This window comes from Scyliorhinus canicula, chromosome 1, assembly GCF_902713615.1.
Source record: "Scyliorhinus canicula chromosome 1, sScyCan1.1, whole genome shotgun sequence".
In the NCBI taxonomy this organism is placed as follows: Eukaryota; Metazoa; Chordata; class Chondrichthyes; order Carcharhiniformes; family Scyliorhinidae; genus Scyliorhinus; species Scyliorhinus canicula.
This window is the reverse complement of record NC_052146.1, coordinates 83,772,129-83,795,576: the sequence shown is the minus strand read 5'-3', so window position 1 is coordinate 83,795,576 and position 23,448 is coordinate 83,772,129. Positions and strand designations below refer to the sequence as shown.

The 23,448-nt window shown below is 47.5% G+C and overlaps 1 protein-coding gene across 4 annotated transcripts in view; it reads left to right on the top strand.

The window, feature by feature from the left end:
* The window catches only part of LOC119964689 (tumor necrosis factor alpha-induced protein 3-like), a 125,939-nt gene that overhangs the window by 62,160 nt on the left and 40,331 nt on the right, over positions 1-23,448 (top strand). For all 4 annotated transcript variants that reach the window (XM_038794539.1, XM_038794529.1, XM_038794519.1 and 1 more), the window contains 3 exons: positions 2,199-2,340; positions 18,121-18,294; positions 20,327-20,495. In XM_038794539.1, the coding sequence (XP_038650467.1) occupies positions 2,199-2,340; positions 18,121-18,294; positions 20,327-20,495 (485 nt within the window). The remainder of the gene's footprint in view (positions 1-2,198; positions 2,341-18,120; positions 18,295-20,326; positions 20,496-23,448) is intronic.

The following is a 23,448-nucleotide window of genomic DNA, read 5'->3' as shown; positions in this document are numbered from 1 at the left end:
TTAAAACCTGTTGCATCTCTAATTTTTTCATGCTCTGATGAAACGTCACCAGCCTGAAATGTTGGGCAGAATTTAATGCCCTCCCCTATAGTGGGTTATGTGGCAAGGGGGCTTTCAATCAGGTGGGAGGATGGCCAGTGGGGACCCCACTGCCTCCGTCACAATCAGGTCATTGGCGAGAAAGCCCATTGTGTGGCCCTCCCATCCCGTGCCCAATTAAGGCCCGAAAGTGGGCAATTAATGCTCACTCAAAGGCCTCACCCAGACATCACTGGGATTAACACAGCAATGGGCAGAGTCTCGCCATGCAAAGTGCAAGACAAGCAACCCTGTTGGGTTCACCTGCGTGGGTTTCCTCCGGGTACTCCGGTTTCCTCCCACAGTCCAAAGATGTGCAGGTTGGGTGGATTGGCCATGAAAAATTGTCCAAAATTCTATGATTAACCTAGGACAAAAGTTCGGCGCAACATCGTGGGCCGAAGGGCCTGTTCTGTGCTGTATTTCTCTATATCTATAATCTTCCTTTTCCAAAGGCGATCAGTGCTTGATCAAGGAAACCAGAGTCACGAAGAGGGGGGGCCTGCTTAGAGCCATCCACTCTGTCCTTATTGCTGACTCTCCAACCATGTCCCCCCTTTTCCCCATGGTTCCCAACCTTCAAACCCCTCCCACCATCAGTCACCTGTGTCTGGATACCTCCATAAACCTGGGCCTTGCGTGGGTGTAGTACTAGCAGCAGCAACTACCTTCCCAGTGGGGCTGCCATTCAATACAGTTGGCCTCTGATCAGGGCCGGCCCAAGGTACCGGCAACTCGGGCAGTCGCCCGGGGCGCCATGTGCTAGGGGGCGCCATCAAGGAGTGCGTGACTGGCGTCAGAGACCTGGCGCGCGTAAACGACTCGGTCCCGCGCATGCGCAGTTGGGCCGGTGCCAACCAGCGCATGCGCGGTGGCCGCCCTCCCCCAGGCCGCCCCGCACAAACATGGCAGATGGATCCAGGCTCGCTGGTGGAAGAAAGGAGGCCTGCCGACAGAGAGACCGGCCCGCCGATCGGTGGGTCCCGATCATGTACCCGGTCACTCCGACGCCACCCCCCCCCGAAGAGCGCCGAAGTTCAGCTTGCCCGGGGCGCCAGCAACCCTAGGGCCGTTTCTGCCTCTGATTGATGGTAACTCTTGGTAGGCTGGACATCTGCCCGTGGAATCCCTTGGGAAGGCCCACCACTGTCTAGTTAACTGCCTGAGTGACACACAATTCAGTGTTTCTTCCCAAATGAGGGGCTTTTGCCAGCTCCCCAGCCGATGGTTGAGACCTCTGTTGCCCTCATTAAATCCAGCCTCAAAATCTATTTCTTTCCTGCTAGATATTATCAGGCCTGCTGAATGTTTCCAATATTTTTAGTTTTTATGTTCCCCACAATATTATTTTTAAAAGTTGCAAAATATCAGACTAGATGTGATCTATTGGGGGGACAAGCAGAAAATGCTGGAAACACGTGACAGGCCATTCAGTATCGAGAGAGAGAGAAACAGAGTTAATGTATTGGATCAATGACCTTTAATCAGAACAGCCTTTAGTTTTTAAAATACCTTAATTGTTTTGCCCTCAAAGTTGACCTTTTCATTGTTGTATTAGGTCTATAGCTCAACTGTTCCAGGTCTGGTTTCATTTACTGATCTTGATGCACTATGTTTAGGTCAGATGGTGTTTTATCCTATTTTCTAGCTGAGATGGCAATGGTGTAATTTGTTACCATGGTAGCTCTCGCTGCAGCTCTTGTGCCAGGAATTATAGACAGGTTATAAAAGGTACCCAGGATTAATCACCTTCCCTCCTTGGTGCCCTCCGGAGTCTGTGAGAGCACCAACACACTGTCCCACTGCATCCGCTTTTATTATTAAACATGGTACATGCTTGAAAAGCAAATCATTTGAAGTTTGGCCTTATCGGCAACCTTGTAAATAGGGCTGGATCCATAAGCTTTCCACACAAGTTGGTAGAAGTCTAATAAAGATCAAATTCCCAATTTGACTCCTTTTCCTGTAAAGCTGAGGTGTTATTTTGGGGAAATGAGTGTATTCCATTTGTCCTCAGGAATTGTTGAGATATCAGTATGTCGGGGGCTAATTTGCTGTTTTGTATAAGTGGTACGATCTAATTTTCTTGATGACTTTTCTGTTGCATTAATGTTTTTCAGATTTGGGATCAAGAATGGCAGAATGTAATTAAATCTGCGGATCCTCGGTCTTCTGCAGGCCAGGCTTTTACAAACATGTATCAGGATGTCCACATATTTGTATTAGCCAACATTGTCAGGCGGCCTATTATTGTCATTGTCGGTGAGTTAAAAAATGGAAAGGATGGAAAACAAATGAAATTCAATTGTAAACTGGCATCTCTTCCAATCAGCTCAGATAAAATATATATTTTTATTTGAATGAAATCGGCATGTGATTCTGTGGCTCCAGATAAGTTTTTCCTTGTTCCTTTCCTGAAGTTGCTGATATTCTGCTAAACGTTTCCACACATACCCAATGATATCTTGCTCAGATACCCATTCTTCAAGTCTGAGCCGAGACAATAAGTGTCAGAAAGCTATTCAACCATGAGGATGCTTTGCAGCGGAACCTCACACTGTTCACGTTAAAGTATCTTCCAGGGACATTGAGACATTGAGTACAAATGCAGCACCTGAAGCCCTTTCCCCACTGTCCCTTAGGATCAGCTAATAAAACACAAGCCATGAATTAAACACCAGACTCTGTACGGTGCAGTTCCACACAGACCATTCCACACTACCACAGACCACACTACCAGGCCCTCATAGGGTTTTAAGTCCTGATGCTCAGGCTGTTCACCCTCTCTCAGCTTAGCTTAATGATTATGCCCGTACCTCAGTCAGAGGCTGGTGGAATTGAGTCTCACTCCAGGAGCTTAGCCGAGAACCTAGGCTGACATTTCAGTTCAGTGTTTGGAGAGTGTTGCAGTGTCAGATGTCTCATCTCTGGATGAGACATTAAATTGATGTCCTGCATTCCTGATCAACTGGTATTAATGTTTCCTTGGCTCGATTTGAAGAAGAGCTTGAATTTCTCCTATTGTCCAATCATTCCATCCTTCAGGCAACAATGCGTCTTTGATCGAGTGACACCTAACATCCTGCCCCTTGCATATTTCCAATATGTGGATGATATGTTTGCTATGTCTAAATCTGCAGCTACGTGCAATAATTTCCTAACATGTCTTAATGGGCTCTGTCCTGCCCTCAAATTCACCTCTGATATGGAACAGTCAGATCTCTCTCCTGGTGTACTAGTTGCGAATTCTGCCAGGAGGTTTGCTACCACACCCTACTGCACACCTATCTTCAATATACGTGTTGTGATTCTTATAGTTCCACACGCTATAAGATTGGCGATATCGACAACCTTGTAAATAGGGTCGGAGCCATTAGCTTGCCACGCACGGTTGATGTTAAAATACAGTAAGAAGTCTCAAAGCATCAGGTTAAAGTCCAACACATTTATATGAAATCACAAGCTTTCAGAGCGCTGCTCCTTCATCAGGTGAAGTGGAGGCAGGTTCACAACACAGCATATATAGGCAGAGATACAATTGCAAGATAATTACAGATTGGAATGTGAAGAATGGTTGGAATGCAGGTAAACAAGTCTTTACAGGAACAGACAGTGTGGGTGGAGTGAGGAATAATCACAGGTAATCGAGGTGTGAAGTGTTTCAAGCCAGGACAGTTCGTTGGATTCTTTTTTTCCCCTAAAAAAATTTAGAGTACCCAATTCATTTTTCCAATTAACGGGCAATTTAGTGTGGCCAATCCCCTACTCTGCACATCTTTGGGTTGTGGGGGCGAAACACATGCAAACACGGGGAGAACGTGCAAACTCCACATGGACAGTGACCCAGAGCCGGGATTCGAACCCGGGTCCTCAGCGCCGTAGGCAGCAATGCAGTTAGTAGGATTCTGCAAACCCAGGCAGTATGGTGGGGGTTACATGCAATGTGACATGAACCAAAGATTCTGGTTGAGGCCACACTCATGCATGCGGAACATGGCTGTCAGTTTCTGTTTAGCAATTCTGCATTGTTGTGTGTCTTGAAGACCGCCTTGGAGAATGTTTACCCAAAGATCAGAGGCTGAATGTCCTTGACAGCTGAAATGTTCCGCGACTGGAAGGGAACGCTCCTGCCTGGCGATTGTTGGACTGTGTCCGTTCATTCATTGTCGTAGCGTCTGCATGTTCTCGATGTACCACGCTTCTGGACATCCTTTCCTGTAGCGTTTGAGGTAGACAACGTTGGCCGAGTCGCACGAGTATGTACCGCGTACGTGGTGGGTGGTGTTCTCAAATGTGATGGTAATATCTATGTCAATGATCCGGCATGCCTTTCAGAGATTGCTGTGGCAGAGTTGTGTGGTGGCTGTTCTGAAGGCTGGATAGTTTGCTGCGAACAAGCAAGGCGGCCTTCAAGACACACGACAAAGAAGAACTGCCGAGCAGAGACTTTGCCCACCCCAGTCCAGCGCCAGCATCTCCACATCGATGTTAAAATAGGGCATCAAAGACATCCTGTACGATAATGGCTACACCGATCAGATTATTGCATGCTGTATATCGTGAATGGGCCTAAGGCCGTGACTGCCAGCCCTGAAAGGTGCTCAGTCTACTTCCGATGACCCTGGTAGGGCAAAAGTGGCTGAGAACCTAGAGCAACGGGTGAAGCTCTTTCAACTGCTGCTGTGCAGTAGCAACACGAGTGCCGTCAAGCCTAAAAGACATTCTGCCTATCACACAAATGTATAATGTAGAATATGAATTTCAGTGTGAGGCTCGATATGCAGGCCATACATTCTATAGACTGGCGGATCATACCAAATAGCATGTCCAGCCGCTGTTTGCAATGGGCAAGGTATGGACCGTACCCAACTAGGCCACCTGTGCAAAACGCAAAATACAGTGTCCAACATTAGATGTGATTATGTGATTGGGGAACATTTGATAACTAATCCTCAGTTTGCTAAGAATTATAACCAATTCAACATAGTCGGGCCTGTAGTGTGGTGCATTTGTATATACTGGAAGCTACATATATTAAAACACAGGGCCCTGTTCTTTACAGACAGAAAGAACATTACAACTGTTTCAGCTAATTAAAAAATTGATAGCCATTTGTTGATTCATTGCCAGGGCAATACCTTAACCAGTCAGGGTCAAGCTGCCTGGTTTAAATTTTGAACAATGCTCTGCAGTTACCTGTCAATCACTAAAACAGGTCATTCTCCATGGCAATCCCTCCACCAATCAGAATCCACTTGTCAACCATCTACTTTCTCTTTCTTATACAGTCGAAATTGTTGCTTTCACCTTATATTAGTACGTTTGCGAAGTGACCTGTTGAGTGCAAGATGAAAAGCTTTACATGTCTCTTTTATTTTAGTAAAACTGACAGGCTGGGAAGGCTTTGATCAGTTACACTGAGGATCTTCAGCCGTGGTGATTGAGATTTTCGAAGCCACTCTTTTCTTCAAGATTGCTTTCAGTGCTTGAAAGGTTCTTGGAATGTACATTAACTATATAGCACTTCACTCACCTTCAGCGGCATTTCCTTGCTGCCAGTTTTCCCCATGGCATTTGAGCAACTTGTGCAGCTGCACTGTACAACTCTGCTGAGGGTCAAGAAAATAAAGAGCAGCCACCATGTGTCCCATCAGTCAGTCAGGTTCCCAACACAAAAACTGGACTGCCAATCCGGCAGGAATTAAGATGAGAAGATTCTGCCCAATGTTTCACAGCAAATGTAATGAACTCCAATTGGCTTTATTGGTTGGCCAATTGGAGTATGAGCTCCCTCAATGATAGCTCATTGAGGGGGCCCATATAATCACCCGTGTAGGCTTTGTGAGCAGTCTTAAGTTGACTGGACTGCTAGCAGCACGGTTTTGTAGCTGCTACTGTAATATCGTTATTGTAAATAAATATTGGTGTGGTGACGGAACTCCTGCCTCCCGTGGATTACTACAGTGGCGACGAGGTAAACTACGAATTTTGCCGCACTCGGAGGGTAAGCCTTGCCATTTAAAAAATGCCATTTTTTGGGAGGTTAGAGGCATTCGACCCGGCTATTGAGGACGGGTCCCAGTATGTGGAGAGAATGTGTTACTTCTTCCGGGCAAATGATATACTGACGGACGAAAAGAGACGGCTTATCCTGCTGTCGGCGTGCGGACCCTCCGCTTTAGCCATTATACGTAGTCTGACTTATCCCGATGCGCCGGATGCGGAAACTTTCCAAGAAGTAACGGAATTGGTGAAAGAGCACTACGACCCAAAACCACCTCTCATTTTACAGATTCTACACAGCGAAGCGGGGAAGACAGGGAGTCAGTCACGAATTTCTTGACCCGCCTGAGAAGGCTGGCGGAAAAATGTGAGTTCGGCCCGACGCTAAATGAAATGTTTCGGGACCGGTTAGTGTGTGGTATAAACTACCTCACAATACAGAAACGCCTGTTGGCGGAAACAGAGCTAGACTGCAGGCAGGCGTTACAGCTCGCACTGTCCCTAGAAAAGGCAGCAAGTGGGGCGCAGGAACTACAGGGCACGCCAATGAAGGTAGATACCTGTGAGAGGGACTACCACAACGGGTCCTGCTACCAGATAGCCGCTCTCAGGAAAAACCTGAGGAATAGAGGGAAAAAGGAAAACCCCAGAACTGCCCCCAAGTCTGCCAGGACTAACTGGAGACAGAGGGAAGTACCGGCTGAGGCTCCCCCAACAGAGAAGGACCGTTTCTGGCACCAGACAGAGTGGGGTAACAACGACAGAAACCCTAGAAGGAGGTGGCAAAAGAGGAATAGCAGGTGGGGATGCAGGGAAGTACACAACCTAGACGCCCCATCCTCCTCCGAAGGGTAACAATTATATAATATTACAACGAAGAAAGCAGAACCCATTAGGATTACCCCGCGGGTGAACGGGCGGCCGACAATAATGGAAATAGACACGGGTGCGGCCGTATCAGTAATGGGAGTGGCAGCATTTAGAAAAATCAAAGATGGACTCCAGCCACTAACCCTAACAAAAACATCGACGAAACTTAAAACCTACACGGGGGAACCCCTGGAAGTTCTAGGCACGACTCATGTACCTGTGGAATATGAGAAACAATTGCTCAGATTACCGTTGACGATCGTAGAGGGCTCCGGACCGAGCTTAATTGGACGGAACTGGCTGAAAGACCTAAAATTAGATTGGATGAAAATTTTCCAGAGTGGAAGCGGGCAGTTGAGTGGAGTACTCCAAAAATACCCGGAGGTCTTCCAGGAAGGTTTGGGGGAAATCATAGGCGCCAAAGCAACTTTGCACGTGGACCCAGAAGCCCTTCCGAAATTTTGTAAGGCCAGGCCGGTACCTTTTTGCATTAAAGAAGAAAGTAGATGACGAAATAGAAAGGTTACGGCACGACGGCATTATCAGGCCAGTACAATTTTCGGAATGGGCAGCGCCGGTGGTACCAATTTTGAAGCCAGACGGCTCGATACGTCTCTGTGGAGATTTCAAACAGACAGTAAACAAATACGCACTGCTGGACAAATACCCAATCCCGAAAATAGACGACCTATATGCCAAATTGGCAGGTGGGCTTTTGTTCACGAAACTAGACATGAGCCACGCCTACCTGCAGTTAAAACTGGACAAGGGCTCCCAGAAGTTCACTACGATCAACACCCTGAAGGGCCTTTTTCGTTATACTAGGCTACCTTTTGGAGTGTCATCAGCCTGCGCTATATTCCAGCGTACAATGGAAAATATTCTGCAGGGACTACCGCAGGTGGTGATTTATTTGGACGATGTCTTAATCACGGGTAGGACAAACAGGGAACACTTAAGGAACCTGGAGGAAGTGCTCAGGTGTTTCGCAAAGGCAGGCGTACGGCTAAAAAGGGAAAAATGTGTTTTTCTGGCCCCACAAGTGACGTACCTGGGATATAAAGTAGACGAGTCAGGCTTACACCCATTAGAAGACAGAGTAAGGGCAATAAAAGAAGCCCCAGCTCCCACCACGGTCCAGGAGTTACGATCATTTCTAGGGTTGGTAACCTATTATGGAAAATTTATAGAAAGTAGGGCGTCCATCCTTGAACCCCTCCACCAGCTACTAAAAAAGGGGCAAGAATGGAAATGGTCCACCCGCCAAAACCGAGCATTTAGGGACATTAAGGAACAGCTGTCATCCGAAAATGTCCTAGAGCATTATGACCCAAGGAAGGAGTTGGTGGTCACTTGTGATGCATCCCCCTACGGGGTAGGAGCCGTCTTAGCCCATAGAGGAAGGAATGGGGAAGAATGGCCAATAGCCTATGCTTCGAGGACCTTGGTGATGGCTGAGAGGAAGTACGCCCAAATCAAGAAGGAAGGACTGGCGGTGATATTCGCAGTAAAAAAAATTTCACCAGTATCCGTACGGGCGTAAATTCACCATAGTGACAGACCATAAGCCGTTATTAGGGTTATTGAAAGAAGACAAGTCAATACCCCCGATTGCATCAGCTAGAATCCAACGCTGGGCGTTGCTACTGGCGGCATATAGATACGTTCTGGAGCACAGACCGGGAACGCGAGTAGCACATTCTGATGCTTTGAGCAGACTTCCCCTCCCAGACACTCCGCTGCAAATACCAAAAGTAGAGGAGACAGTAATGACTCCACATTTTTTGGACACCCTACCAGTAGACGCACAACATATTCGGTTGTGGACGCAAAAAGACCCAGTTTTAGCCAAGATGAAGCATTTATTGCTAACAGGGGAACTGGAAAGACCAGTGGAGCCCCAGATGCACCCATACTGGAGCAGAAGGGACCAAATAACCGTAGAAGACGATATCCTACTATGGGGAGCCCGGGTAATCGTCCCAGCTCAGGGCCATCAGGCAATCTTAACTGAGTAACATCACGGACACCCAGGGATGTCTAAAATGAAGATGCTAGCTCGAAGCTACGTTTGGTGGCCAGGTTTGGACACAGACATAGCAGCCTTGGTACGTCGGTGCCAGGAGTGCCAACAGGGGCAACGAGTGCCACCAGCGGCGCCATTGCACCCGTGGGAATGGCCAGGCAGACCGTGGACCCGCCTGCATATTGACCACGCCGGCCCTTTCATGGGCTCAATGTTTTTGGTAATAGTGGACGCCCACTCCAAATGGTTGGACGTCCACCGGGTAAACACGGCAAGCACAGCATCGACAATTGAAAAACTCAGGGCCTCGTTTGCAACACATGGACTGCCGGAGGTATTGGTGTCGGACAACGGAACGGCATTCACAAGTGGGGAATTTGGAAAATTCCTGAAGGAAAACGGAGTCCGTCACATCAAAACGGCCCCTTGCCATCCAGCGACCAACGCCCTGGCAGAGAGAGCGGTCCAGACACTTAAAGCGGGACTCAAGAAGCAGCCGGCAGCGTCAATAGACACAAAGCTCTCACGCTGGCTGTTTGATTACAGGACCACACTGCATTCCACAACGGGCATACCACCAGCTGAACTCTTAATGGGAAGGCGGCTGCGAACGAGGCTGAGTCTGCTTTTCCCAAATTTAACGGGGAAAGTGGAGAAACAACAGGAGGCCCAATGCAGGGGGCATGATAAAAGTCGGTAGCAGAGACATTTCCAGGTGGGGGCACCGGTTTGGGTCAAGAATTATGGGAATGGACCAACGTGGGTCAAAGGCACGGTAGAATCCCAAACAGGGCCCATATCCTATGAGGTTTCAATAGGAGGTAAGGTGCTGAAGAAACACCTAGACCAAATAAGGGCAGCGGAACCACACCTGGAGGCAGGCGAAGCAGGACCGCCTCAAGCTGGGATAGCCCAGATGGAAAGGATACCCCAGCCCCGAGCAATTTCTCCAGACCCTGTCATCCAGTCATCAGAGTCGGAGATGGACACACTCGATGAGGCCGCCGCGACACCTCGCCCCGAGGAGGAGGAAGAACAACTTCCAAGGAGCTCGTCAAGGAAAAGACGGGCACCTATAAGCCCACTTCGGAGAACGACCCGGCGGACGACACAGAGGTGACAGACCCAGACATGAGGAGCAGGAAGAAGCTCAGAAGAATGCTAGCTGGCAGGAATTCCTCGGACCTTGGGGGGGAGGGGTGTAATGAACTCCAATTGGCTTTATTGGTTGGCCAATTGGAGTATGAGCTCCCTCAATGATAGCTCATTGAGGGGGCCCATATAATCACCTGTGTAGGCTTTGTAAGCAGTCTTAAGTTGACTGGACTGCTAGCAGCACTGTTTGTAGCTGCTCCTGTAATATCATTATTGTAAATAAATATTGGTGTGGTGACGGAACTCCTGCCTCCCGTGGATTACTACAGCAAACTAAATGGCTGTGGTATAAATCAGCTGTCAAGGCACAAACTAACTCTGAAGCAAAGCAGAACAAGACTAGTCCCACCCCTTCTATGGAGTCTCCACATTCAAACTGTGTTTGCACAATAGCTGCAACATCAGCGCAAAGTGAAACTATTTTGAATCAGTGATACATCTTGTGATGTAAATGCAATTCTTAATCTGAGTTTGTGCTCCTAGCTCTACTAGATTGCATCAGTTGATTTTACTATCTCTATTGAAAGTACCGATTTTCTATCTAAGTGAGGGGGTGTACACAGAATGATATAGTTGCAAAATAAAACTGGTAACCATGACTATGAGGGCAGCACGGTGGCACAGCAGTTAGTACTGCTGTCTCACAGTGCCAGAGACCCAGGCTCAATTCCAGCTTTGGCTGACTGTCTGAGAAATTCTCCCCGTGTCTGCGTGGCTTTCGTCCGAGTGCTCTGATTTCCTCCCACAGTCCAACGATGTGCCGTTTAGGTGGATAGGCTATGCTAAATTGCCCCTTAGTGTCCAAAGATGTGCAGGTTAGATGGGGTTACAGGGATAGGGTGGGCCTAGATAGGGTGTTCTTTGAGGATCAGTGCAGACCCGATGGGCTGAATGGCCTCCTTCTGCACTGTAGAAGGTATGACCAAGATAATTTATGGATGACTTGAAAGAGTCACACCTTTCCTTCCTAACTCTGAGGTTGTGGCTTTGTAACCACTTCAAGGTAACTTGCAAATTCTCCAAGTGTTCCTACTCACTTGAATCAGTGAGTATGTCATCAAAATAACATTGCACTCCATTCAACCCACTTAGAATTCGATCCGTGTCTCTTTGAAAAAGAGCAGACACAGATCTTGGGTGTGATTTAACCACCGTGTTGTGCCTGCCGTGGATCTGGGCACACCACTTAAATAGTGGGAAAGGCCAATATCGAGACTCGTGCCAGGCGTGATTCAGTTTGCCATCTAATCACATTGCTCCTGATGGCTAGTTCCAGATCTCGTTCAAATATGGCGAGCATATTATTAACCTCAATTTGCACTCATTTCAATCTCATTAGTGAGAATGACGTTGAATGTAACGGCCTCCCGGGAATTAACCGGCTCCCCAGCAAGAAATTGCGTAGGTGTTGTTTTTAACTTCTTTTAAAAATTATGAAGGTGGCGATTGGCTACTGAGGGGAACTGAGCAGGTGAGGAGCCATTTCCATTTTCTGGCATGCAGCTCAAGGGCCCAGACCTGCTGCCCCTGTGCTTGTTGGGGGGGGGGGGGGCAGCTGGTGTTCCAGGTCGGGGGTCGCCCCTGGGCCGGGAGGGGGTAGGGAGTGACGGGCTTTTCGCCTGTAAGGCCTTCCAGCATCTTTAAATGTTGTGGATACCCCTAACAGGGACAACAGTTGCTGTGTGTCCTACCAAAAACATCCAGCACAGAACCCTATCTTGGTTATATGCTGAAGACCACTTTGACTGTGAGCAGCCTCCAGCTTCACAATTGAAGGCTATTGCTAATGAGGAATTGGCCTCGTGACTTGTGAGAACACTTCACAGCTGTCAAGTGCCTTCTCATGGGTACACGTGCCCTGTCTCAGACGATAATTATTGCATCACATTTCAATCAGACTTTGTAGCCTAAACTTTGCCTGACCTTAAGAAGCATCAGCACCATAGAGGCAGCAGCGAATAATCAAACGCTGCGGAGCTGGGCTTCAGCACTGGGAATATCCGCACTGCCAACTGAGCATGATCTTGCCAATGTTTCTGGCAGGGGCCTGCAGTCTGGGAATTCCTGTCGTGGCCGGGGGTGAGTGTGCAGAGCGAGGTTTTCCAGCACAACTGGCTCGCTGGATGGCACTCTGAGAGAAGGTGGGACATGAAAGTGTAGGGAGGCTTGGGGGATTTGAGGGTCCCGGGTTGAAAGGTTGAACTGATTGTCGGTCTATCTCCTTCTCCATTTCCATACGGAGACCAAAATGGATGGTGATGTCAGTCCCTCAAAAGGTGTACTCGTGGAGCTTGGGGCAGCCCATGCGGCTGGACGTCGGAGAAGGCAGCTGCGGGGACGCTGGCTGGAGGTGGCACCACATATGCAGCAGGCCGGTCGGTGCATGCCCTGAAGATCCGGCCGCATCAGGCCGAGGAGGCACTCCGAAGGGGATAACAGTGTCGGCCCAAGATGTATAAGCGTTTTTGGCCATTCAAGGAGATGACGACAGCATGTGCAGAAGGAGACTCCATCTCAACAAGGAGACAATGCAGCACCTATGCCATTTCCTTGAGGACCGTGGAGGAGGAGGACTCCCACTTCCAGTGGCTGTGAAGGTCACGGTGGCCCTGAACTTGTATGCCACCAGTTCATTCCAGGGCTCGAGCGTGGACTTGTGCGTAATATAACAAGCTACAGCCCACACGTGTATCCGTGAAGTCATGGGTGCCTTGTATGCCTTGACAGTAGACTGTATCAAATTTGAGCTGGACCAAGCCCACCAAGATGCCGCGGCTGCTGGATTTTCTGCCATCGCTGGGATGCCCCAGGTCCAGCGGGTAATTGATGGCACGCATGTCGCCTTGCGCGCACCAGGGCATCAGGAAGTGCTTTTCATTAACAGGAAGGGGTTCCACTCTCTGAATGTTCAGCGTGTGTCCCTTCCACCACTTCCCGTCCCCCAACTACTGTGTTCCATCCTCTCAGGGTCTGTGTAACATCACCCCAGGGTGATGGACCTGTCTTGGCACTGTCAGCGGGTCAATATACAAGGCAGGAGAGTGATCACTGTCAGCGGGTCAATATACAAGGCAGGAGAGTGATCACTGTCAGCGGGTCAATATACAAGGCAGGAGAGTGATCACTGTCAGCGGGTCAATATACAAGGCAGGAGAGTGATCACTGTCAGCAGGTCAATATACAAGGCAGGAGAGTGATCACTAGCTCTGAGGTGAGCTCTGGTGCTCCTCAGTTTATGCCAAAGTCTGACTCCTGTCTTTCTGCTGACAGTGTGCTCACACCCATCCTCTGAACGGGGTCTGCACCGGGGGAGGGGGTTTGATCTTAGGCCATTGTGTCCTGATGGGGGGCGTGGAATGGGGGGAGCAGAGGTGGGGGGCTAGGGGTGCAGGCAGGACCACTATGAAGATTTTTTTGAACTTTAGACTACCCAAATTTTTTTCCAATTAAGGGACAATTTGGCGTGGCCAATCCACCTACCCTGCACATCTTTGGGTTGTGGGAGTGAGACCCACGCAAACATGGAAAGAATGTCAAACTCCACACGGTCAGTGACCCAGGGCCGCTGTGAAGATTAACATTACAGAGGCTTCACATGGATCAGCTGTGACATATTTTAATTCTCCCTAGCTGTAACTAGTGACCCCCCCTCCCACGCCACCCTGTGTCCAATCAGTGATCCACTCTCTTTTTGATCTCTCTGATATGTTTAGATGTTTGCCAGGATGCACATCACAGAGGGCGGCAGCCTGTTGCTTTCCACACCCAGTGGCCTTTGATGCCCTTGGCGGGCGACATCTGGAGGGCCTGGAGCTGGATGGCCCCGGTTGACTTACTGGTGTCTCCGTGCCACCCTGTTCTGCCCGCTGCCCTTTGAATGAGGACTCGCAAAAACTGGAGACCGGGCAGCACGATGGTGCAGTGGGTTAGCCCTGCTGCCTCATGGCGCCGAGGTCCCAGGTTCGATCCCGGCTCCATGTGGATTTACACATTCTCCCTGTGTTTGCATGGGTTACGCCCCCACAACCCAAAGAGGTGTAGGTAGGTGGATTGGCCATGCTAAATTGCCCCTTAATTGGAAAAAATTAATTGGGTACTCTAAATTTATAAAGTAAAACTGGAGACTACTGTCGCCTTCTTGGTGACAGGCCCCGGGTTGGCCTGCAGAGCTTCCTCATCCCTGATGGTGCCTGTAGGGCCTTCGGGGTCGCCGTGAAACAGAGGGGCAGCTGGAGTTATAGTGTAGTTTATTAGTTAACAAGGTATTGATTACTGTATTACAGATTCAGTATTATTATTTTATTATCTGTTACTTGGTAAAGTGCGAACCTAATCAAGTTTAGTAGTATAAAATAAATTTGTTTTGATTTAAACTTCTTAGTTTTATATTCTTTGTCAACAATACATATCTGGCTGTCTTGGAGAGCAAAACAAGGAATATAACACACCTCTCTCTCCATCCTGCCTTCCATCCATCCATCTTTTCATTATATTAAAGTTATCCATTTTATGTATAAAAATCCTCCAGCTTGTTTCAGTTGGAAACACTTTGGGTCAGAAAGTAATTGATTGAAATGCTACAATGCTGAGATAGCACACAATCTAGTGGATGTTCGGTGCAGTACTTGGAGGATGCTACATTTTCAGACATGCTGGTCTTTAAATGAAATGTTCCTTTTTCTGCTGGAACAGATCGACACTAAAGGCCTCATTAGAACAAAGATTATCCAGGTTGCCAGCTCAGCCAACATAACTAAAACCCTTTTGCTGTTTATGGGATGTTACAGCAAGATGATGGCTGCTATGTCTGCTAACAAAACAACCATTACATCCAAAATAGAATTAATTTGAACAGTTCAACACTATTATTAGAAAGAAAAATGCAATCAGTAAAATTAAGTGCTCATGGGCCAGAATCTTACTCTCCCCCCAGAGGTTTCTGAGACAGGGAGGGAGTGTAAAATATCATGGATGGGATTCCCTCTGGGATCCCACCTGCCCTGACCTGGACACGGTTTTACTGTGGGGAGGGAAAGGCCTCAGATGGAAAGTCCATCTTTAATATTCCACGGGACCTACGGGGTGGGAATGTTTGTCTTCCCCATGCTCCTTGGGGAGCTAGGGGCGGTGTATCTCAATTAACCACTGTATATAAGTCGTCCAGTAAGGTATCGACCAGGGAGAGGAACCCGGTAGGGATCTACCAGGTAGTGTATATATCATTTGTGTATATAAAACTTTGTTCTTATTTTACTCGGTGTGTGCTCCCAGTGTCCTTATTAAACTGTCCATGGCCCAATTAAGGCTCGTAAGTGGCCACTAAAGGCATTTTCCTGCCCAGTCTCAAATTCAGGCTGGCAATGATTGAGCGTGGGGAGCACAAAATGTTCTCACCCTCGTTTCCAGGCAGGAAGAGGTGGGAAGGCCTCCATCAGAAGGCCCCATCAGACTAGAGACATCCTCCCCTCACAAACTGAGACTTCTTGCCCTCCACACACTGACAGCAAGATCACCTCCCTCATGACTCCAGAGGGAATCCCCCTCCCCTCTCCTCCCTGGGACCCCGGCATTTACAGCATTGCGTTTCCCATGGCTTAGTCTCAGGCATGGCACTGCAGTACCTCTTCTGGCCAATGCAGCGGTGTTCCTCAATGATAAAATTACTGTGGATGCTGGAATCTGAAACCAAAGAGAAAATGCTGGAAAATCTCAACAGGTCTGGCAGCATCTTTAGGGAGAGAAAAGAGCTAACATTTTGAGTCCAGATGACCCTTTGTCAAAGGGTTCGTCGTGTTCCTCAATGAGTTGGACAGCTGTCGACTAATCTGATTGGCCGATAACTCTCCAAGGCAGTACTTCCTTCCCAGTGCTGGTGGAAGTTCTGACTGCTGTCAAACAATGCTCATTAGAGTGGGAAAGGCAGCGGGCCTGTCCGAGTCAGAAGGATGCATTCCCCGCAAACTGCCCTGATGATGGGTGCCAAGTGCTCACAATCCTGAAAATGCAGGTCCAAAGGGGCAAAAACCTTTCTAAAAAATAAGTTGGGAACCACAAATAATAACAAAAGGCATGTTGCCATTGAACGGAAATGCTTTGGAGTATTTTACAATGTTAAAGGCACTATATAAATGCATATTCTTATTGGTGCAGAAAGATGTATTTCAGCATTATTTATGTCATTGCATCATTTATGTTTTTCATTTGTATGGGTTGAGACATTGAGTGCGATCTAACAGGAACGTTTCTAAGTGTCATTTAAGGCAGGTTTGTCTGGGAGTTCCGCCCCCGCTCTGTCAGCGAGTTCCCCACCACTATTGAACCGCACTTAGTCACTTTTCCGGGCCCTGGGGAGTTTCTCCTCGGTCATGCCCACGCTTCACGGCCAGCATGGTGGCACAGTGGTTACCACTGCTGCCTCATGGCACCGAAGTCCCAGGTTCGATCCCGGCTCTGGGTCGCTGCCCGTGTAGAGTTTGTTAATTCTCCCCGTGTCTGCGTGGGTCTCACCCCTACCACCCAAAGATGTGAGGCGTAGGTGGATTGGCCACGCTTAATTGTCCCTAAATTGGGAATAAGGAATTGGGTACTCAAATTTATTTAAAAATATATTATTTTCATCACAAGAGAGCTGAACTCATTGGCCTCATCGTCTCCTCAGAGATCGGGCCAGAATCTCTGAGTGAGCATTCGGGTCCCCCACATCCCCACCCATGGCAGCGTCACCCCCCACACAAATGGGACGCTTCACACCCCACCAAGTGAGGACACCCCACTATGGGTCGCTGAGGGCCCCCATTTTTAGGTCTTCCCATGCCCATGTTCTGCCCCCTCCCCTTTTAGGAGCCCCACCCTTCACCCCCCAACTTTATACAGACCCATCATACCCCCCCCCCCCATCCCTCCTTTCATAGATATTGGCCCCCCTCAGGCCCTGACTATTGGCGTGCGACCCTGCAATCCAAGCACCCTGGAAGTGCTCCTGCCACCTTACAGTGCCACCAAGGCACCTTGACAATACCAGGGTGGCAGTGCTGTGGTGCCAACCTGGCAGTGCCCTGGTGCCAGGGGGAAAGCCAGGGTGCCACCCTACCCTGTTTCGGACCACCCAGGAGCTCCCATTGGTCTGAGAGACCCCTCGAGGTGTTGTTCAGCCTGGTCCACATTTGTATGGACCAGTACTAATTGGCGCCCAGCCAGGGTCTCTCTGGGAAGGCCGTTAGATGCCAGGAGCCAATTAGTTCCAGCAATGACACGGTTAAGTGAGTTCTTGAACCCACTTAGCCGTGTGAGACTGGATCCCACCCATTGTGGATCTAACCAGATCCCATGAGGCGCAACAGCTGTTGGGAAGCCCGGAGGAGGTCTCTCCCAGCATCTACCAGCTGTATCCTGCTCCAATTCGCACGGGACGCGGCCGGTAGATCATGCCCAATATGTTTCTGGAATGATCTACTTTCAGAAACTTCATTAATGAAGAAAAAGGAATTTAATTACAGTGATCTACTAGAGTGATAGCATGTTTGCAGCTAGCTCTAAAATACCTCTGCCTAGGAGAACTTTCCTCCCCCCTGGGGTAATTCCCCACTCTTAGATCCGATTGGTCAGCCAGGTCGGCTGACCCTTACTCTGCTGTGTTGCCCTTAAAGAAACAATCACCACAGTATCTAATACGCTGTATCCCTCAGCAGATGGATCATATTTGTACTAATTTCCCCTTGCAACTATAATATTTTATTATTCTACTGTTGAGGGCAATTAAAATGGACAATAAAACATTTCAAGTTCTACGAGTCACTATGAAAGTGAAACATTCATATTTCAGGGTGCCGTAATCTTCCAGCTCTGAAGAAGTCACACAGGCTTGAAACGTTAACCCCCTGTTTCTCTCTTCACAGATGCTTCCAGAACTGCTGAGTTTTTCCAGCATTTTCCGTTTTTATAATAATCCATTTGAAATAACAGTTGTGATTTTTTTTGATTTTTTAAAGCAAGCAACTCGGAAGGACGTTCCAAAAGTGCTTCAGCCATGATGACATCGAGCCCTGCTGGGATTTACCTGCCTTTGCACTGGCCTGCCCATCGCTGCCACACTTATCCCATTTTGCTCAGCTATGTGAATCAACATTTTACACCACTCATTGGTATAAATGATGTAGGGCCGGGTAAGGTGTTTAATTTGTCCATTTCAAGAATCGATCGATTTTCGAGTAACATGTAAAGATCTGTAACAAGCCAAAATGGCTGCTGTTATTCATTAACTCCTCCACATACAAAGCCAAAGTTCTGATTTACAAGCTGGTGTACAACTAACTTGAGTGTTAATTTGAATAATGGAGAACAAATAGACTTTCCAACCTTATGGGGAATTGTAAATACACTCTGGCAGTAGCAATATCTTTAGGGCCAAATTCCTTGGGTCACAATGATATTGGTTAAACACATGCACCTCCCACAACCCAGCAATGACCCTGCCAGACCTGCTCAGGGATCTCATTACAATGAACCAGGTGTGGGAAGGAGCAACTCATGTGACGCTGACTGCAAACTTCGCTTGCCTTGAGGGCTGCTTTTTATAAATAATCCTGTGGTTGGTGGTCGGGACCTTGGTCCAACCTGCTCACAATCACCCCATGGCAGCTCCTCACCATAATTAAACACTGAAAGCATGACAGCAGTTTGTGTTGTGTCATCTGGCATTGGACATACTGCAGAGATTAAGAACAATTCTGTTCCTTTAGTTCTCAGATGTTGGCCGTGATTGCACATCCACGCTGTGCTCGAAAAGCAGATTACTGCAGTGCAGCATGACCGATACAAGCCAGGAGACCCAGCTCTTGTGATCTACCTGGCTCGCAATGCCTCGCGAGATCCAACGTGATCTCACAAGACGCTGTAATGTAAATCCCACTCATTGTGGGTAGAATCACGTTTAGGCAAATCTGCATATTAAAGCAAAACAGCTAGTCTCACTTTAGTATGCAGTATCCCGAGGTACCTGAGGCTTTGGGATTATCCCCTTTGCCTCGGAGATCTTGGGCGAGTGCTGTTCAATACTGATCTTCATAAACGGGAACTAGACGGAACAGCACTCGTGAGGGTTTCCCAGGGGATCGGAGGCCCCCAGGTGCATGCCCTTTGGGCAGGATGGTACCCTGGCCTGCCATCCTGACACACAGCCCCAGCCTGGCACTGCCAAGCTGGTATTGTTTTTGTTCGGTGGCGATTGGTTCACAGTGCCTTGCACAGTTGTTGGGGTTGAGACTTGGAAGGAGGGTTGGGGATTGTTTTGGTGGCTCCAGAGATTGGGATGCCATTTAAAAATGGTGTTCCAGGGCAGCACGGTGGCCTAGTGGTTAGCACAACCGCCTCACGGCGCTGAGGTCCCAGGTTCGATCCCGGCTCTGGGTCACTGTCCGTGTGGAGTTTGCACATTCTACCCGTGTCTGCGTGGGTTTCGCCCCCACAACCCAAAAATGTGCAGAGTAGGTGGATTGGCCACGCTAAATTGCCCCTTAATTGGAAAAAATAATTGGGTAATCTAAATTTTAAAAAAAAAAAAATGGTGTTCCGATCTTTCGGTACACTGAGTTCTGGCAAGCGGACCTACTCAGTGCACAAAACGGGGCTATGTGCGGCCATGGCCACACTTTCCCCCTGAGGCCCCCTATTTAACCTGGGTGCCGTTTTATAGCATTGTGTTTCTCGACTCTGCGGGCACCAGGAAACGCACAACTAAACGTGCTCGTTGTGGGACTGTGTTCCCATTTAGTTAAATCCCGCCCATTGTATCTAGGTAAGAGACTTTGGGCTCACTTGTAACTCCTGAATGTAAATATGACAAAGTGACTGTCGGGTGGCCCTGAGCAGCAGAGACCTTTATTGAGCCTGGAGGAGCCCATCACAAACTAGAATCTTTTAATATATTATAATTGGATGGGCCCCCTCTGTCTGTGGCTGCTATTCCCAATATCTTTGACCCAGAGAGAAAACCCTGGCTGGTCCCCCGTTCATGGTTAGAGCATTGTATATATCTTTAAAGATGGTCTCCTTTGGGCCATTGTAGAGTGGGAGGAAATTTCAACTCCAGGATGTGTAAAAAAAATCAGGATGATGATCGAAGCATTTGTTACATCGTCCAGTGTACTGACTCCAGGAATATATTTTTAAAAGATCCCAAATGTTTTCCTCCTTCAGAAATCAATGCTTTTCCACTAGTGGTACCGAGTAAGGATGGGAGTGTAGAATTACCAATTCGCTTTCTCCTGGACACTGAAAAAGGTGACAAAAAACAGTTGCTGAAGGATTATTTGACTGGGATTCCTGTCCCAGACTGGAAAGGTGTGGAATTTGTCAATGCAGCCAGGTCAGTCCAATTGTCTCATTAACTACCTGAAAAACATGCACCTTGTTACCATGTCATCCTTATTATCCAGCAAGGTAGCACAGTGGTTAGTGCAGTTGCTTCACTGCTCCAGGGTCCCTGGTTCGACTCCCGGCTTGGGTCACTGTATGTGTGGAGTCTGCACGTTTCCTCCGGGTGCTCCGGTTTCCTCTCACAGTCCAAAGATGTGCAGGTTAGGTGGATTGGCCACGATAAATTGCCCTTCGTGTCCAAAAAGGTGAAGTGTGGTTACTGGGTTATGTGGATAGGTTAGAAGTGGGGCTTAAATGGGGTGCTCTTTCCAAGGGCTGGTGCAGACCTGATGGGCCACGTGACTTCCTTCTGCACTGTAAAGTCTATGATTCTATTACTCTCCAAAAACCAAATCCTCAAATCGAGTCCATGTACCTACTGACTGCACACAACGAAACACTGAGTCTCAAGGCAGTTTTTTTCAGCCAGTGTTGCAGCTGACATGACTGCATGGAATGTGAAGAACAAAAAGCAGAGGCAAGTGGTTGATTGATTGATTCATCGATATTCATTGACACATGTACCGAAGTACAGTGAAAAGTATTTTTTGGTGGCCAAAGGAACATACACAGTACGTACATAGTAGGCAAAAGAATAATCAACAGAGTACATTGACAATGGTACATCAACAAATAGTGATTGGTTACAGTGCGGAACAAGGGCAACGGTGATAAGAGATAAAAGAAAGAGGTCTGGTTGAGGGAGCTCGCAGAGAGTCGCCATGCTCCGGCACCATCTTGCATTCCATCTTGGAATGTAAAATCATAATTAATGCCCACCTACAGATTCTGCTTTCCTTTTTTAAAACAAAGTTAATTATTTACAAATCCCAGTGGAAAAAGTGAGTTTTCAATTGTGATAGCTGGATCTTGATCCAATCCACTGACAAACCTGGTTCAGCACAAGATTCCAAACATTCGATTTGAATCAGAAAACTAGATACCCGAGGGGCTGGATTTTGGGAGAGTCGGGAAGATGCCCTCAGATCCAGTTTGTGTCAGTTGAGGAAAGGGGAGGGGTGTGATTTACACAGGAGGGAAAACCAAACTCCGCAAGGCCAGCCAGCAGTGTTAAAACAGACCCTGTTTTGGCTTTTTCAAGGGCCTTAACCCGCAGTGGAGGAGGCACAAATTGATGGAGTGGATAATGGGCTGCACAGTAACACCCTGGTTAGCTCTGTTGCTTCACAGCTCCAGGGTCCCAGGTTCGATTCCCAGCTTGGGTCACTGTCTGTGCGGAGTCGACATGTTCTCCCCATGTCTGCGTGGGTTTCCTCCAGGTGCTCCGGTTTCCTCCCACAAGTCCGAAAGACGTGCTGTTAGGTAATTTGGGACATTCTGAATTCTCCCTCCATGTATCCGAACAGGCACCAGAATGTGGCGACTAGGGGCTTTACACACTAACTTAATTGCAGTGTTAATGTAAATTTACTTGTGAGAATAAAGATTATTTTCTTTAAAAAGCCTGTATAACTGTCATGAACTGAAATTTAAAAAAATGTCTTGTTCTTCAAACTTTAAAAAGTGCTGACTACAGCTATCATGGGGAGTTTAAAAAAAAGCTTTTGCCGGACTGCTTTGATTGACAGGTGTAGGTTAGAAAAAGTGTAGCATCTGATCATGAAGTTTCAATAGGGGTCTTTGTTGAAATTTCCAAAGGACTATCATACATCATGATGAATGCTGGCTGAGCTTCTAAAGTTACAGTTATCTCAGTAGAGATCCTGCTCTCTCAATTTTACTGACAGTTTAAAGAGTCTATTAAAGGATTAACTGTATTTCATGTGCAGTCTGAATAAAAGTATGTTTGTTTTCAATAAGAGATTAGCCAAATGTAGAGATTTGAAAGCTTTGAATGTGTTTTATGAATGGGAGGTTTCTTACACTATCAAATATGTCAAAGTGAGAGTTGTATTAGATTGTTAGACGGTTATTTTTTTTATCATCACCAAATGGCTCCTGAGGTCTGGCCATGGTGAATATTGGGTGAGTGGCTGTAGAGGTGACATGGAGTGTTAGGAGCTGGTGAGAGTTGGTAGTAGGTGCATGTGAGGGATAAGGATGTAACAACTTCTAAAACAACTGTGATAAAGCCCCAAAATGTGAGGCAGCCCTTCTAACTCACCTGCCTCGGCACTCGCCCACCCCCTCTGGCCTCCTGCACCATGCTTCTGAGATCGGCGTGTCCACCTATACCCCGGGCCTCTCAGGACACTTTGAACATTAAAGGTTTGAGGATTCAGGACGTTTCCCAACTCAAACTGCCTGCTTCTGTAGCTGCAGTGCAGTTCAAAAAATTACCTTGGCACACAGGTGGGACACAATAGGGCAAAACTTTGAGGAACTGCCTTTTCCCATCATTCTCTTGCCCTATATTGCAGGGATAGGCTCATTAACATATTAGAGTAAGGCACCAATGCTTGTGATAATGCAACAGAAGAAACAGAACCCTGGAGTGATGCACAGCCTGTTGAAGCCTCCAAACCAGGCAAGCAATGTGCATTTATATAGCACCCATAATGCAGTAAAATGTCACAAACTGCTTCACAGCTATTCACCAATAAGGATTTTAAAAATTGTTTTGTATCACTAACCCTGGTTCTAATGAGAACATTTTCAAGTTGTAATAAAAGATACAAATATCCAAATTGTGGATGATGGGCAAATTAATTAATTCCCCAGCCACGACTAACTCATCTGTCTTTTTTCTGGAAACTAAGAAGTAATGTATTTAGAACAATTGGAAGTTTGGGACTGGTGACTAACAGTGAGCTATTGAAAATAAAATATATAATCGCTCTTTGTATTAGTATCAGAGCATATAAGTAATTGTTCCAATTAATGCATTTGTTTAGTGAATAATGACATTTTGTAGATTTTATATGATCACATCATTGAAAATA